The sequence below is a fragment of the Schistocerca serialis genome, chromosome 4 (genome assembly GCF_023864345.2).
Source record: "Schistocerca serialis cubense isolate TAMUIC-IGC-003099 chromosome 4, iqSchSeri2.2, whole genome shotgun sequence".
NCBI classification, from domain to species: domain Eukaryota; kingdom Metazoa; phylum Arthropoda; class Insecta; order Orthoptera; family Acrididae; genus Schistocerca; species Schistocerca serialis.
In genome coordinates, this window is record NC_064641.1 from 187,688,860 (window position 1) to 187,702,080 (window position 13,221).

A 13,221-nucleotide genomic window follows, 5' to 3' on the forward strand; every position below is an offset into this window, starting at 1 on the left:
CCACCTCTGCTTGCTCGTCATGAATTGGCTCGTGAACAACGCCGACCATTCCTATCCAGTTGCTTGTGACGATAAATGGTTCTTCACGCCAAAGCCCAAACAAAGCAGCAGTTCATAGCACAAAGACCTGCGCGCATCCACAAAACATAATGTTATGCATTTGGTGGAACAGCGATGGTGTGATGTACTACGAACTGCTTCTCCTGGATGTAAAACTCACTGCTGACACTTTATTATCAACAACTGAGGCGTCTTAAGCCTAGTTTACACGACGACACTAAGTTGCAGGCAACAGCGCAACCGGCCACTGCGCATGCGCGCCGCATGTTTGAGCAACTCGTCGGTGAAACTAAACACTGTCGGCGTCTTCCAACTTTGGCGACACTAGTTGCATGAGTTTTAAGGTTATATGTGTTCGTAAGAGTGTAGATAAACTGAAATATGAAGTGGGGAACGGAGAATAATGTTCGCTTTTTGGATATCTATGGTTTGCATAGGTGTCTGTGGGATTTCACTGATGCTGATTACAAAAACAAGCAACATATTGCTACTCCTGAGACCATCAGAACATAGATAGTTTGACAATATTTGAGATGCAGGGGAAAATTTATTGAATTAGGAGCACATATGCAACCGAATTAAGAAAAATACAAGCAAACGTAATTCCAGCTGTAGAAATGCTGTCGTCTACAAGACTAAAATCCCATCGGTCGATTTGGCCAGGGTCTTTTTTTAAAGAATATTGTTGAAAGGAGGGAAGGCTACACAAATCAAGAAGCTTCATTCTTTATTCAATATTTAATTATTTAAAACGTCGCAGCAGTACTTCCCACTCACGTATGTTTGAATTTTGAAATATTGTCACTGAACAGATCTGTCTCAAGAGAGTAGTTTGCCAACCATTCTCTTCTTAATGCGACCTGTTTCGAATAATTACTGCTGTTAACGTTAATAATTATTACTGTTAATAATTATTGGTGTTAATGGAAAAGCGTCATCAACTAAAATCGCATCTTATAGCATGCCGAGTGTTCTCGATTGTAAAGCGTGAAATGTGATATGTGATTTAAGTCGTGGCGACAGTGCTTCATGCATTACAATATCTTTATTCCTTATCGCATAATTAACTCTATTTAGAAGGAAGGTTCTGGTGACATTCGAAGATAATTAAAAGAACTTCTTGGGTCTTCCGTTGCAAATTATTTCAGCAAGGTTGCTTAGCAACCGAGCAGACGTCTTTTCTTCATCCAGTCACGAATCGAAACACATTTCTTATTTTTTTCTCATGCAGCGATTCCACGCAGCAAGCTTTAACTCCAACACAACTCGTGCGACGTGCAGCTGCCAAAACTTTCATTTCAGACAGGACTAAGGAACCCACAAAACGAGGTAACTGGAGTGTATACTGGTCTCGCCGTGTCTACAGTCATATATGAAACCACTTGCGTGCTGCTCATTCCACGCAACGAGTGGCGCAACCCAATGTCGTCGTGTAAACTAGACTTTACAGACGCAATCCGAGAATAACGACCAGGCAGAATGTGTGATGTGATGCTACTCCCTGATTGGGAAGTCATTCTGCACCCACCTTATTCACCTCGGCATGCGCCCTCAGATTTTCAACTCTTCCGCGCTCTATCGAGCAGCCTCCGAGGAACTCCCTTTCCGGATGAAAATGTGCTCTGAACATTGCTCGACGAGTACTTCGCCTCAAGATCACGTGATTTCTACTTTGGCGGAATTGAAAAGTTACCCCAGTGTTGGCAGGCTTTTGTCCGTAGTGAAAGAGAATATATTATTGATGACTAATGTTTCTGTTATGTGTGTCTGTTGTGTTTATTAAGTTGTGGAAAAACGCTACGAAGCGGAGACAATGGGCTCTCACGTGTGTGCCTTTCAGGAGTTACTCGACGAGGCGACCCCACCGCGCAATGTGTATCGGCGACTCATGCTTTCACACACACGGTTGGTAAACAGTGGCGAGTGTTCGCGGAGGAGCAAAGCCAACCCTACCAATTGCGAACGTACGTGTTTCTCGCTTCTGTTGTACTTGGACGAAAATGTTGGACATTTGCGATCCGGAAACGTTTTCGGTACATGCGTACTGCAGCTCTACGACTATGTACCGTACCGTGAAGTGTCAGATTTGAAAGTGATCATATCTTCAAAGTTATTTGACATCCAAACGGTGCATTTCCGAAAATGGATTCCTCATCAAAATTACCAAGACCCTTCTACAATCCCTTGAAGGCTGTATTCAAAATGTGTGCCCCATAATGTCGTTGGCAACATGACCTACTCAACTGGCAGTTACTGGAGAATACAAATTCCGGCAGGAATAAGGCATCATTGAAATGCAATTATTATCATCCAGTCATCCGGCTACCTGGAATGCAACAACGCTGCCGTTCGTATAGTTATTTAGTGGCCATTAGCCTTTTTTTTTTCACTCAGCATCCTGGTAAGCCCCCCCCCCCCCCTACCGCTATGGCATTCAGATTGCTTTGAATGTATTTAGTTCATCATTGTTAATTCTGCCACCACTCTTTAGATAAGGTCTACATTACCTGAATACTTTTGAATTTACAAATTTTAAGCTTGATTTACAGCGGTTTCTAGGTTTTGCAGTGATTTCCTTGCATCCTTAGGGCAAATTCCAAATTGCTTGCCTGGAAAAAATGACCCAGCTAATTTTAGTCTGTATCCTTCTCCAGTTCTACACCGTGCCTCGTCTCTAACGACCTCATCGTCGAGCGGACGCCAAACCCTAACTTGGTCTGGAGCGTTCGTTTCGTCCCTCCTCGGAGCTTCCTAGGCGTCGCGTAAAATCCCAGTTACGGTTGCGACCAGAATACACCCGTGATGAACGGTGCGCGATAAAAATTGCGTGACGTCCTGCTAAGCTGATTGTCGTCCTGCTACGCTGATCTGATCACAAGAAATTACTGGCGGACATAGATTAATTCTCTGTACCATTCTGTGCAGCATTATATGTCTAACTGAAGGTCACCAGCGTTGCTTTAATCCACGAGACAGGGTCATTCTCACATCATTCGGAAACACCCTGTGGCACTCCAACTATTTTTTTAAGTCTATCAGGTCCGACGACTAGATTGGAAAACAAACTCTGCAAACAGTGTAGTTAGTACATCGTCTCCAACTGATGTCTAACAATTCCCACAGGTAGTCTCCTCCATAAACAAAATAGAATTAAACTCTAAAAGTCAAAAGGAAAGCAAACACACACGCATACAAAAACACTACACATCAGGCAAGAGGAATCTGTTGTTTTCTGTCAGACTTCGCCAAGTCCGCCTCGTTAGTTAAGTAGTATCTCCAGCTGGCTAACGGCTGCACGCTCTACTTTTCAGTCCAGCTTTCTTCTCCCGGATACTGCAAACTGGCGCTTGTGAACACAACAGCCAAAGGATTAGGGTAGAGATGCTGGTGGGGAATCATATGTTCACTTTCTTTCTATGTCCAAAATGAGTGAGCCGTTCGTTGAACGAGTGGTTTTTGTTGTTTCAGTTCCTTTCTAGACGAATTAGATGCAAGAAAAGGCATATTAATTTGATGTCTCACCTGATGGTGTCTATGACCGACGTGAGTTTGTAGTGGTAACAGAGTTTGGGCTGTATCATTCCACGATGTATTGAGAAGTATGCTGTTGAATATGTATGCATGTCAACGATTTTTGTAGGAATGACAAGCAACGAAATTTTGTACCGGACCGGGAATCGAACCCAGATTTCCCGCTTATCGCGAGCAATCACCTTACCATTTTTTTCGGTTGATCTCATTTCTTTTTTCGGGGCGGACATCCCATAGCGCTTGTTCAAGTACTTCGTTGATCTATTAACAGAGGGTTGTTTTTATTATTATTATTATTTATTAGAGGGTAGCTAACATTCTGACCAAACACGCTGAGCTACCGTGACGGCGTATCATTTCGCTATCCAAGCACAACTCACGGCTACCTCCAAACTTCCATACGTCATCAATGGTGTATCGACAAACTGTACTCGTACTAGCGTTATGTATATCGCCGTACATGGGAAGCATTTTTCTTGAAAGTCGCTTGCCTGGTGTCGGCGGATAAATACGATGTTGCAGTTCCTGCGTTATTGCGAATTTCGATGCAATGTTCCTTCGGTCATGCCAAAAAGGTCGCATTGTCAGAAGAACAGTTTTACCGACCACACGCAACTTTAAAATACAGTAAGACTACAATTTTGAACTGGAAATACTGTCTGAGAGGTTGTTCCAGGTTAAAACAGTAACAAAACGAAAACAAAATGTCCACACGCTAAAAAACTCTTACGCGAAAATGTAATGTACAGTATTGCCTGTATTGTAAAGCACGTCTGTGTCTGTAGCGTATGGTAAGATATTGTTACTGTGAGTGAAAGTTTAACAACTGCACATACCTCATTACAGTACTGCATTGACACACAACTGATTAACACTGAACTGTTTAAAATACAAGGAATCATACACTGAAAAATATTATGCTCTTAAGCAGGACGCGATGTTCTGCCATTTTCTACTCCACAAAATCTCTAATTGGGCCGGCGTAAAGCTTTGCTCCAATGCAGTGCATTTTTAGGATCTGTATGTCACGTTCGAGCCGTTGGTTCATTGTCTTCGTTGTCGTCAACAACTCTCTCCTTCTAATCGGTTCTTCGAGTAACTGCGTCAGTGGTTTGGTCGACAGTTAATTCTTGTTCCGTTGTGCAGTCAGCGTCAGGTGTACTGATCCACTCACTCACATCACTCTGCCAACGTCGGGTTGTAAAGTTTCCAAATCTCTCAAAGTCGCTGGAGTGTCTACGGCTTGACTTTCATCGCTTGTTTCATGGGCCTTTTCATCTTGGTTCTCTTCAATCGCTTCTTTTGATTATTTTTTTTTCCACGGGTTGCCGCAAGATTTTTCAAGCGTTGAAGCCGGAATTTTTTACCAGATTTCGGTAATTATATACATTTCATCTCTTACATTTATTGATTTCGTTGCTTGAAACAAGCTCTTGCCTTCTTGTGTGCTCTCTAAAATTGATGCTGTGTTTTCGACGGTATCGCCTCTTCAGCCACTCAGTCCATGGGTTGGATTGGGCATGTTACGTTGGCAGGAAAAAATAAAAGCCTTTAGTTCACCTTTTTCATCTCCAGATGGATAGGACGTCACACTGTCGAATATCGACATGACACGCTTAGAAACTTTTTTTCTTTTGGGTGTTTTTAAACTGTATGGACGAACTGGTCATAAAACCATTCCATAAAGAGGCAAGATTCCCCCCATGTTGACTTTTTGTTATGATAATATACAGGGAGTGACGCCATATTAATGTTTTTGAACGCCCTTGGTTTTATTGCTTTTCCGATCACAAGCAATGGCATCTTGTGTCTCCCATTAGCCTTACTACAGAGAGCAATAGTTGTTCTATCTATGGCAAGTATTGTAACTGTTACAGACTCGTTTTGTGCATGTAGAGTTCTTGTAGAGAACATTTCGTAATTTCAGACTCTCAATGTAATACACTTGATCAGGGGCCAGCTTAAGCTCTTTAACTAAATTTTCAAATTTCAGAGCAAATTCATTAGCTGCAGTTTCGTCAGCAGGCAGCTTCTCTCCAGAAAGAATTACGTATTGAATTCGATGTCCTTTTTCCACTCGCTGTAAACCTTTCATTTTCATTGTCTCTCTCAGTGCTTGTCATACTTTTTCTCTCCTGTTCAAACCACACCCACAAAGCGTATTTTCCGTCCTTCCTCAACATCAATCTTACTGTACGACATTAAAGTGTTATCCTATTTTTTTCTCCAGTCTTTAAGAGTTCTTATGCCAACCCCTACGCACTTTCAGTTTCTCCGCTGAAGACAGCGTCACATCTTTACGTCTATAGCTGATGCCATAATTCAGTTTTACAAATAAATAAATAAATAAATAAATAAATGGCTCAAATGGCTCTGAGCACTATGGGACTTAACTTCTGAGGTCATCAGTCCCCTAGAACATAGAACTACTTAAACCTAACTAACCTAAGGACATCACACACATTCATGTCCGAGGCAGGATTCGAACATGTGACCATAGCGGTCGCGCGTTCCAGACTGTAGCGCCTAGAACCGCTCGGCCACTCCGGCCGGCCTTAGTTTTACACACTCTAATATTGTATGCAGGAGTAACACTTTCGCTAATTTATAAAACAAATGTGTGTTCAATAACGCTTATTAAGCGAGTTGGAAACAAGTTGTTCCATGTTAAAACTGATGTAACTACCGCAATTATCAATGATCTACCACCTACTGACCAAATCGCAAACGATTAACCATCGACTGACAATAGCGACGACCCGTGAACGTAAATAATCGCCGGAAATAAGATGGTCGGACTAAGCGGGGAGTCGGATCTTCCGAGGCCGAATTGGCAAGTTTCTACTGTATTTAGACGAGCGCTATATTAAACACATTTGACGGCTGTCTAATCAAGGACTGTGCTATGACTTCAATCCAAAATCTTATGACAAGGAATCATCATAGTTTCTCGGTCCTATTCTATCTAAAGAAAGATGAACCTGCAAACCAACACATGTAAATACGTGGTTGTGTACGCGTAGCAGGGCACGGTACAAATAGAAGTCCAATACATTACCAATTGTAAAGATGTACAAATAACTAAACTGAGTCCGAACAGGCACTGGGAGGACCAACGTACCGACCGACTGTCGTATCGTCCTCAGCCAACAGGCATCACTGGATGTGGATATGGAGGGTGTAATGGTTCTTTATTTACGTGACCATTACGGCACTCCAACCCCAGTTCTCGATACCAGTAATATCGTACTACTTTTCTGCGAAGTAACAGACATATTTTTGTGACAATATTCACATTTGGTTTTATTAACGTATAGGTACTCCGATGTGTCGATATACTACAGTGATATGGTTCTTGTGTGTATGCATTTCTGTGAGACTGTCATAATCTTTGACTTACTTGTAACCGTTTTGGCGCGAATACGCAATGGACAGTCTTTGTTTCACTTTGCAGAAGTTAAGTTGTTATTTCGCTTTGTAAACGAACAGTCAAGTCTTGTGTTTAAAGTGGAAATTAAATATATGAAGATTGATACAAAACTGTTTTCTTGATGATGTGACAATTAAGAAGAAGTATATGTGAATTTACAAGAAGTTTAATAAAACTGTAGATCGTGAGCACCAAGTCAAAAATTATTTCTATCATACCATTGTTCTGATCTGGGATTGTTTGATCATTAAGAATTTCCTGAGAAACGCATTTGTTAGGTCTTCAAATATTGCTAAAATACAGATCTGGACCTTCTAGCAGTCAAAGCGGAATCACCCTAGAACCAACAAGATGAGCCATAACAACTTCGACGAAATCTACGTGGGAATCCATTCAAGATAAGTTCCAAAATTAATGACTTTTTTACAGTGACTTCATTATTTCCATTCTGACAATACCATCCACAGTCAATAACTTTGTTTTTGCCCTATAAAGGGAACACATGCTGAGTGAGCAACAATATTAATCTGATTTCTAACCTACTACTTTGCAAGTGGAGGTATTGTTAGAAGGGGCATGTGGTCAGCACACCGCTCTCCCAGCCGTTGTCGGTTTTCGTGACCGGAGCCGCTACTTCTCGGACAACTGGCTCCTCCATTGGCCTTACGAGGGCTGGGAGTATCCCACTTGGCAACAGTGCTAAGCAGACCCCGACGGTCACCCATTCATGAGCTAGACTAGCCCTACAGCGCTTAACTTCGGTGATTTGACGGGAACCAGCGTTACAGCTGCGGCAAGTCGTTGGCAGAAGTATAAATGCTAGGTGTAATATCACTACAAATTACAGAAATCTTTTACGAATTCTGGTTTCCATACCTCTCTAGCTCTCTCTCTGTTTTTAGGCAGTTTGGAATTGCTATTGCTTGCATACTAACACCTGCTTTCCTAGGAGAGACGATTATTTATTAGGTTCTGGCCAAATAATGTCACCTGTCTCAAGCCAGTATGTGTATGTCATAACAATCCCGAGGACTCTCAAAATTATTCTATACAGTTACTTTGTTGACAGAAGAGGTGGAGACGTACGTTGGCGTTGGTGAACGCACCGACGACATAAGGAACGATGATACCCGACAAGTTGCCGAAGGTGTTGACGACTCCCACTATGGTGCCGGCGTAGTTGGGCGCTATGGCCTGCATGTTCATGTAGAAGCCGGAGCAGTTGGTGGCCATGCAGAAGCCGCTGAGCGCCAGCATCACCACGATGACCGCCGTGTCGCAGGCCACGAGCGCCACCACCACCAGAGCCACCGCCGGCCCCAGCAGACCTGCACACGGGAGGCACCAGCCACTCCTGTTTCAACTGCGATACACAGGGCACAAAAGGAATTAACTCAAAGGCATTGTTTCTTGTCTGAGGTCTCATGCTGCTATCTGCTCTCTTTGCGAAAAAGCTCTGCCATCTACAGGTGCAAAGTAAGAAACCCACTAGCCCCAGATGAACTATCCATTGTTGTTGTTGTTGTGGTATTCCGTCCTGAGACTGGTTTGATGCAGCTCTCCATGCTACTCTATCCTGTGCAAGCTTCTTCATCTCCCAGTACCTACTGCAGCCTACATCCTTCTGAATCTGCTTAGTGTATTCATCTCTTGGTCTCCCTCTACGATTTTTACCCTCCACGCTGCCCTCCAATACTAAATTGGTGATCCCTTGATGCCTCAGAACATGTCCTACCAACCGACCCATTCTTCTAGTCAAGTTGTGCCACAAACTCCTCTTCTCCCCAATCCTATTCAGTACCTCCTCTTTAGTTACGTGATCTACCCATCTAATCTTCAGCATTCTTCTGTAGCACCACATTTCGAAAGCTTCTATTCTCTTCTTATCTAAGCTATTTATCGTCCACGTTTCACTTCCATGCATGGCTACACTCCATACAAATACTTTTAGAAACGACTTCCTGACATTTACATCAATACACGATGTTAACAAATTTCTCTTCTTCAGAAACGCTTTCCTTGCCATTGTCAGTCTACATTTTATATCCTCTCTACTTCGACCATCATCAGTTATTTTGCTCCCCAAATAGCAAAACTCCTTTACTACTTTAAGTGTCTCATTTCCTAATCTAATTCCCTCAGCATCGCCCGACTTATTTCGACTACATTCCATTATCCTCGTTTTGCTTTTGTTGACGTTCATCTTATATCCTCCCTTAAAGACACTGTCCATTCTGTTCAACTGCTCTTCCAAGTGCTTTGCTGTCTCTGACAGAATTACAATGTCATCGGCAAACCTTGAAGTTTTTATTTCTTCTCCATGGATTTTAATACCTACTCCGAATTTTTCTTTTGTTTCCTTTACTGCTTGCTCAATATATAGATTGAATAACATCGGGGAGAGGCTACAACCCTGTCTCACTCCCTTCCCAACCACTGCTTTCATGCCACTCGACTCTTATAACTGCCATCTGGTTTCTGTACAAATTGTAAATAGCCTTTCGCTCCCTGTATTTTACCCCTGCCACCTTCAGAATTTGAAAGAGAGTACTCGAGTCAACACTGTCAAAAGCTTTCTCCAAGTCTACAAATGCTAGAAACGTAGGTTTGCCTTTTCTTAGTCTAGCTTCTAAGATAAGTCGTAGGGTCAGTATTGCCTCACGTTTTCCAACATTTCTACGGAATCCAAACTGATCTTCCCCGAGGTCGGCTTCTCCCAACTACCAGTAAGCCCACCCTCTGCGACCGCCCGGATCTTGCAGACTGAGGGGCAACCTCTGGAACAGGACAAGCAGCCATGTCAGGCCGAAGATCAGTATCAACCTGAGACAGAGCCTGAAACCGGTTCGTCAGACAAACTGGAGAGGCCTTCCGTTCAGCCCTCCGGAATGTCTTTCGCCCCCTGCCACACCTTGAGACGACCTCCCACTCTACCACAGGTGAGAGATCAGCCACAATGCGGGCAGTATCCCGAGCAACCACAGTCGTAGTCCGATCGGGGGATGCGTGGGACGAGGTGGCCGTCCCTGACAAACCCCCATCCGGACCCCCACAGTGATGCCCATTGGCAACAGCCTCAAGCTGTGTGACCGAAGCCAACACTTCCTGAAGCTGGGAGCGAAGGGATGCCAACTCAGACTGCATCCGAACACAGCAGTTGCAGTCCCTATCCATGCTAAAAACTGTTGTGCAAAGAACGTCTGAACTAATCTACAGAGAGCGCAAACAAATCGACTCAAAATTTAAACGGTTATTAAAATACAAGATTGCCTAGTAAATGCAGTAATGCTGCTACTTGCGCACTGCTGACACACTGCTCGGCGGCGGAAGGAGACTACGCGATTTTACACTATTCAGGTACTAAAACGTGATGCTAAAACTCTCAAATACTATAATACGCCCGAAATTTATGAATTAAACAATGCAAGTACCAAAAACACGCAAAGAAATTAAGAATTAAACTATGTAACAAATGAGTGAGCTAGGAGTATACGACTTGCTGCTGCAGCTGCTTATCCAACGGCGAACAGGACGGAAATCAGTATCTGTGATGTACATGTACATTTCAGAAAAACTGGATAATTCACTCAAGAGAAAGAGCTTCACAGAATTGGACAAATCAATAACGCATTGGTCTTCCTCTGGCCCTTAAGCAAGCAGTTATTCGGTTGGGCATTGACTGATAGCAAGCATGCATGCAAGTCCGAAGGAACTTTTTATTGTAATTCGGAATAACACAAGTACAGCAATATCGTACCAGGAGCGATGGTCTGGGGTGCCATTTCATTTCACAGCAGGACCTCTTCCGTTATCATCTGCAGCACCATTACAGCACAGCGGTATTCGACGATATTCTATGCCCCTTTTCGTTTACTTAATGAAAAGCCATCTTGGAGTTACATTTCTGCATGATAATGCCCACCTGCATATGGAGAGAATTTCTACTGCTTGTCTTCGAGATTGCCTAGCCCTGCCTTGGCCAGTAATGTTGCCACACCTCTCCCCGACTGAGAACGTTTGGAAAATTATGGGCAGGGACCTCCAACATGCTCAGGATTTTAACGTACTTACGTGTCAACTGAACAAAACTTGACGCACTATCCCTCAATCAACGCCAAGCCAAATAACTGCTTGCATAAGGGCCAGACGTGGACAAACGCATTATTAACATGCTCAGTTTATGAACTTTTTCTCTTGAATAAATCATCCAATTTTTATGAAATTGTTATCATTTGTTTAAATGTACGCATACATCACATCTACACATCTCTCGATTTGCGTCACACTCGGCTAATTTCTACATAACTTTTTTTTTCTTCTTAGGATGTATTTACAGCTACATCCATTACATTTTGAGTCATGTATTCCTGAACTGCTGTATTCTGTTTATCTTTCTTTTCCTTCACGATTTTTAACTTCTTTTCTGTTGTGCAATTTGTCTCCTATACTTCGCACGGAAGTTATTAATTTCGTGTGTGTACTCGTTATCTTATGTTGTGATATGCCATTTTATGTTTGTGTTATGATGAGTTTGGTATGCATTAAGTATTACACTTATGTGCTAGTATATCTGGATTGTTCTTATTTTTGCTGTCTTGTGTTAGTATCTAATTTTAATAGTGTTGATTGTAATTAATGTACAACCTTGCTATTGTATCCATTCTTTTGTGCCGTGTTGATCACCATGCTTAGCTCTTCTTGATAGTAATTTTTACACAGAAGTGTCCTGCATTACATAGGTAGCATATGTGTGATAGCTGCTGGTTTTTAAGAATATTGGTGGCCTAATTTCTTGTGTGTAGCTGCTTCTTATATAAATATATGGAAGCTGTGTCTGTAGTGGGATTTAGTTGTTTTGAGGTCAAGCAAGGGTATTGTTTCTTCTGTTTCCATTTGTGAAGCGGGCTAAATGTTATGGTGCATATTAGATACATGCATGTTCAATCTGTTTATATATGGTTGTGGTGTGTCCATGATATATAATGTCATCTACATACACATGGCAGTATAAGACTTAATATTTCCTGTTTCTATTATTCTGAAAAAATTCAATATAAATCGTTATGATATTTGCTAGTATGTATAAGAATTGGCTTCCATTGGAGGACTTTAAACAGATGTTGTGCTGAAGGTAGTTCTGCAAGTTATCATTTGTATAAGTTCTTCTGAAGTGGTATCTTGGAGTTTTGTGTTTCCTGTCAGTTTTGCTTTTATGATGATTGCGTCACTGTGTGGGATTAAAGTGTACATGTCTTGAACATCAAAGGAAATTGGTTTTGCAGTCGGTGGGATATGTGTAACTTCTATTTTTTGGATTAATGCCAAGGAGTTTTACATACATACTTCTAGTTTCTCCAGTTTTTAACGTGCAGCTAAATATTATTGTGCAAATTTTAAAATGTGGTATGTCACGAGGACACTGCCTTTTTGTATTTTGGGTGCCTTCTAAGTGCTGGTGTTGCTGAATTTTTTTTGTTCTATGTTTTGTTTCTGTGGATAAGTGCTTGACATTTTTAAATTTTTTTCAGTGTTATTTGAATCTCATTGTGGGATCAGACTCAGTTCTTCAACATAATTTTCTTTATACTTTTTATACTTTGTTTTGTTCATACATTCATGTGTAGCCATGAGCATTAGTGCTACTTTTTCCACTTTTCTAACTATTTCGAGTAGTTAATTTGTTTATTGGCTAAATAATGGTAGTATTTTGTCATTTTCTTCTTGTTTTTTTTTCTATGAGTTTTCTTGTTTTCTTGTTTTCTGTTTTATATCAGTCCCAGTTTACTGTTGTATTTATATCATTATTTTCCTTCTTGTGCTGCAATATGTCCTGTTTCTATTATGATGTCCATAATGTCTACTTTTCGTAGTTTGCTCTTATTAAGGTTATATTCAAGATTTTTCTCTAACAATTCCCTCAAATATATGCCACTGAGGATCACTATTCTTCAGTAAAATTGTGTGTGTGTGTGTGTGTGTGTGTGTGTGTGTGTGTGTGTGTGTGTGTGTGTGTGTGTGTGTGTGTGTGTCTGAGAGAGAGAGAGAGAGAGAGAGAGAGAGTATGTGTGTGTTCTCCTACAGTTGTTCCCTCATGACTACATTTGATTTGTTTTTCTTTGTGTCTCCTGCTGTTCTGTTGATATTTTCTGAGCAACCTGTTCTGCTTTGTCTATTACATGCTATGGGACTTAGTATTGTTC

At 41.7% G+C, this 13,221-nt stretch overlaps 1 protein-coding gene across 1 annotated transcript in view; it reads right to left on the bottom strand.

The window, feature by feature from the left end:
- Positions 1 to 13,221, bottom strand: part of LOC126473713 (sialin-like) — a 134,110-nt gene that overhangs the window by 19,447 nt on the left and 101,442 nt on the right. The window contains exon 8 of the mRNA XM_050100957.1: positions 8,108 to 8,349. Coding sequence (XP_049956914.1) covers positions 8,108 to 8,349 — 242 coding nt within the window. The remainder of the gene's footprint in view (positions 1 to 8,107; positions 8,350 to 13,221) is intronic.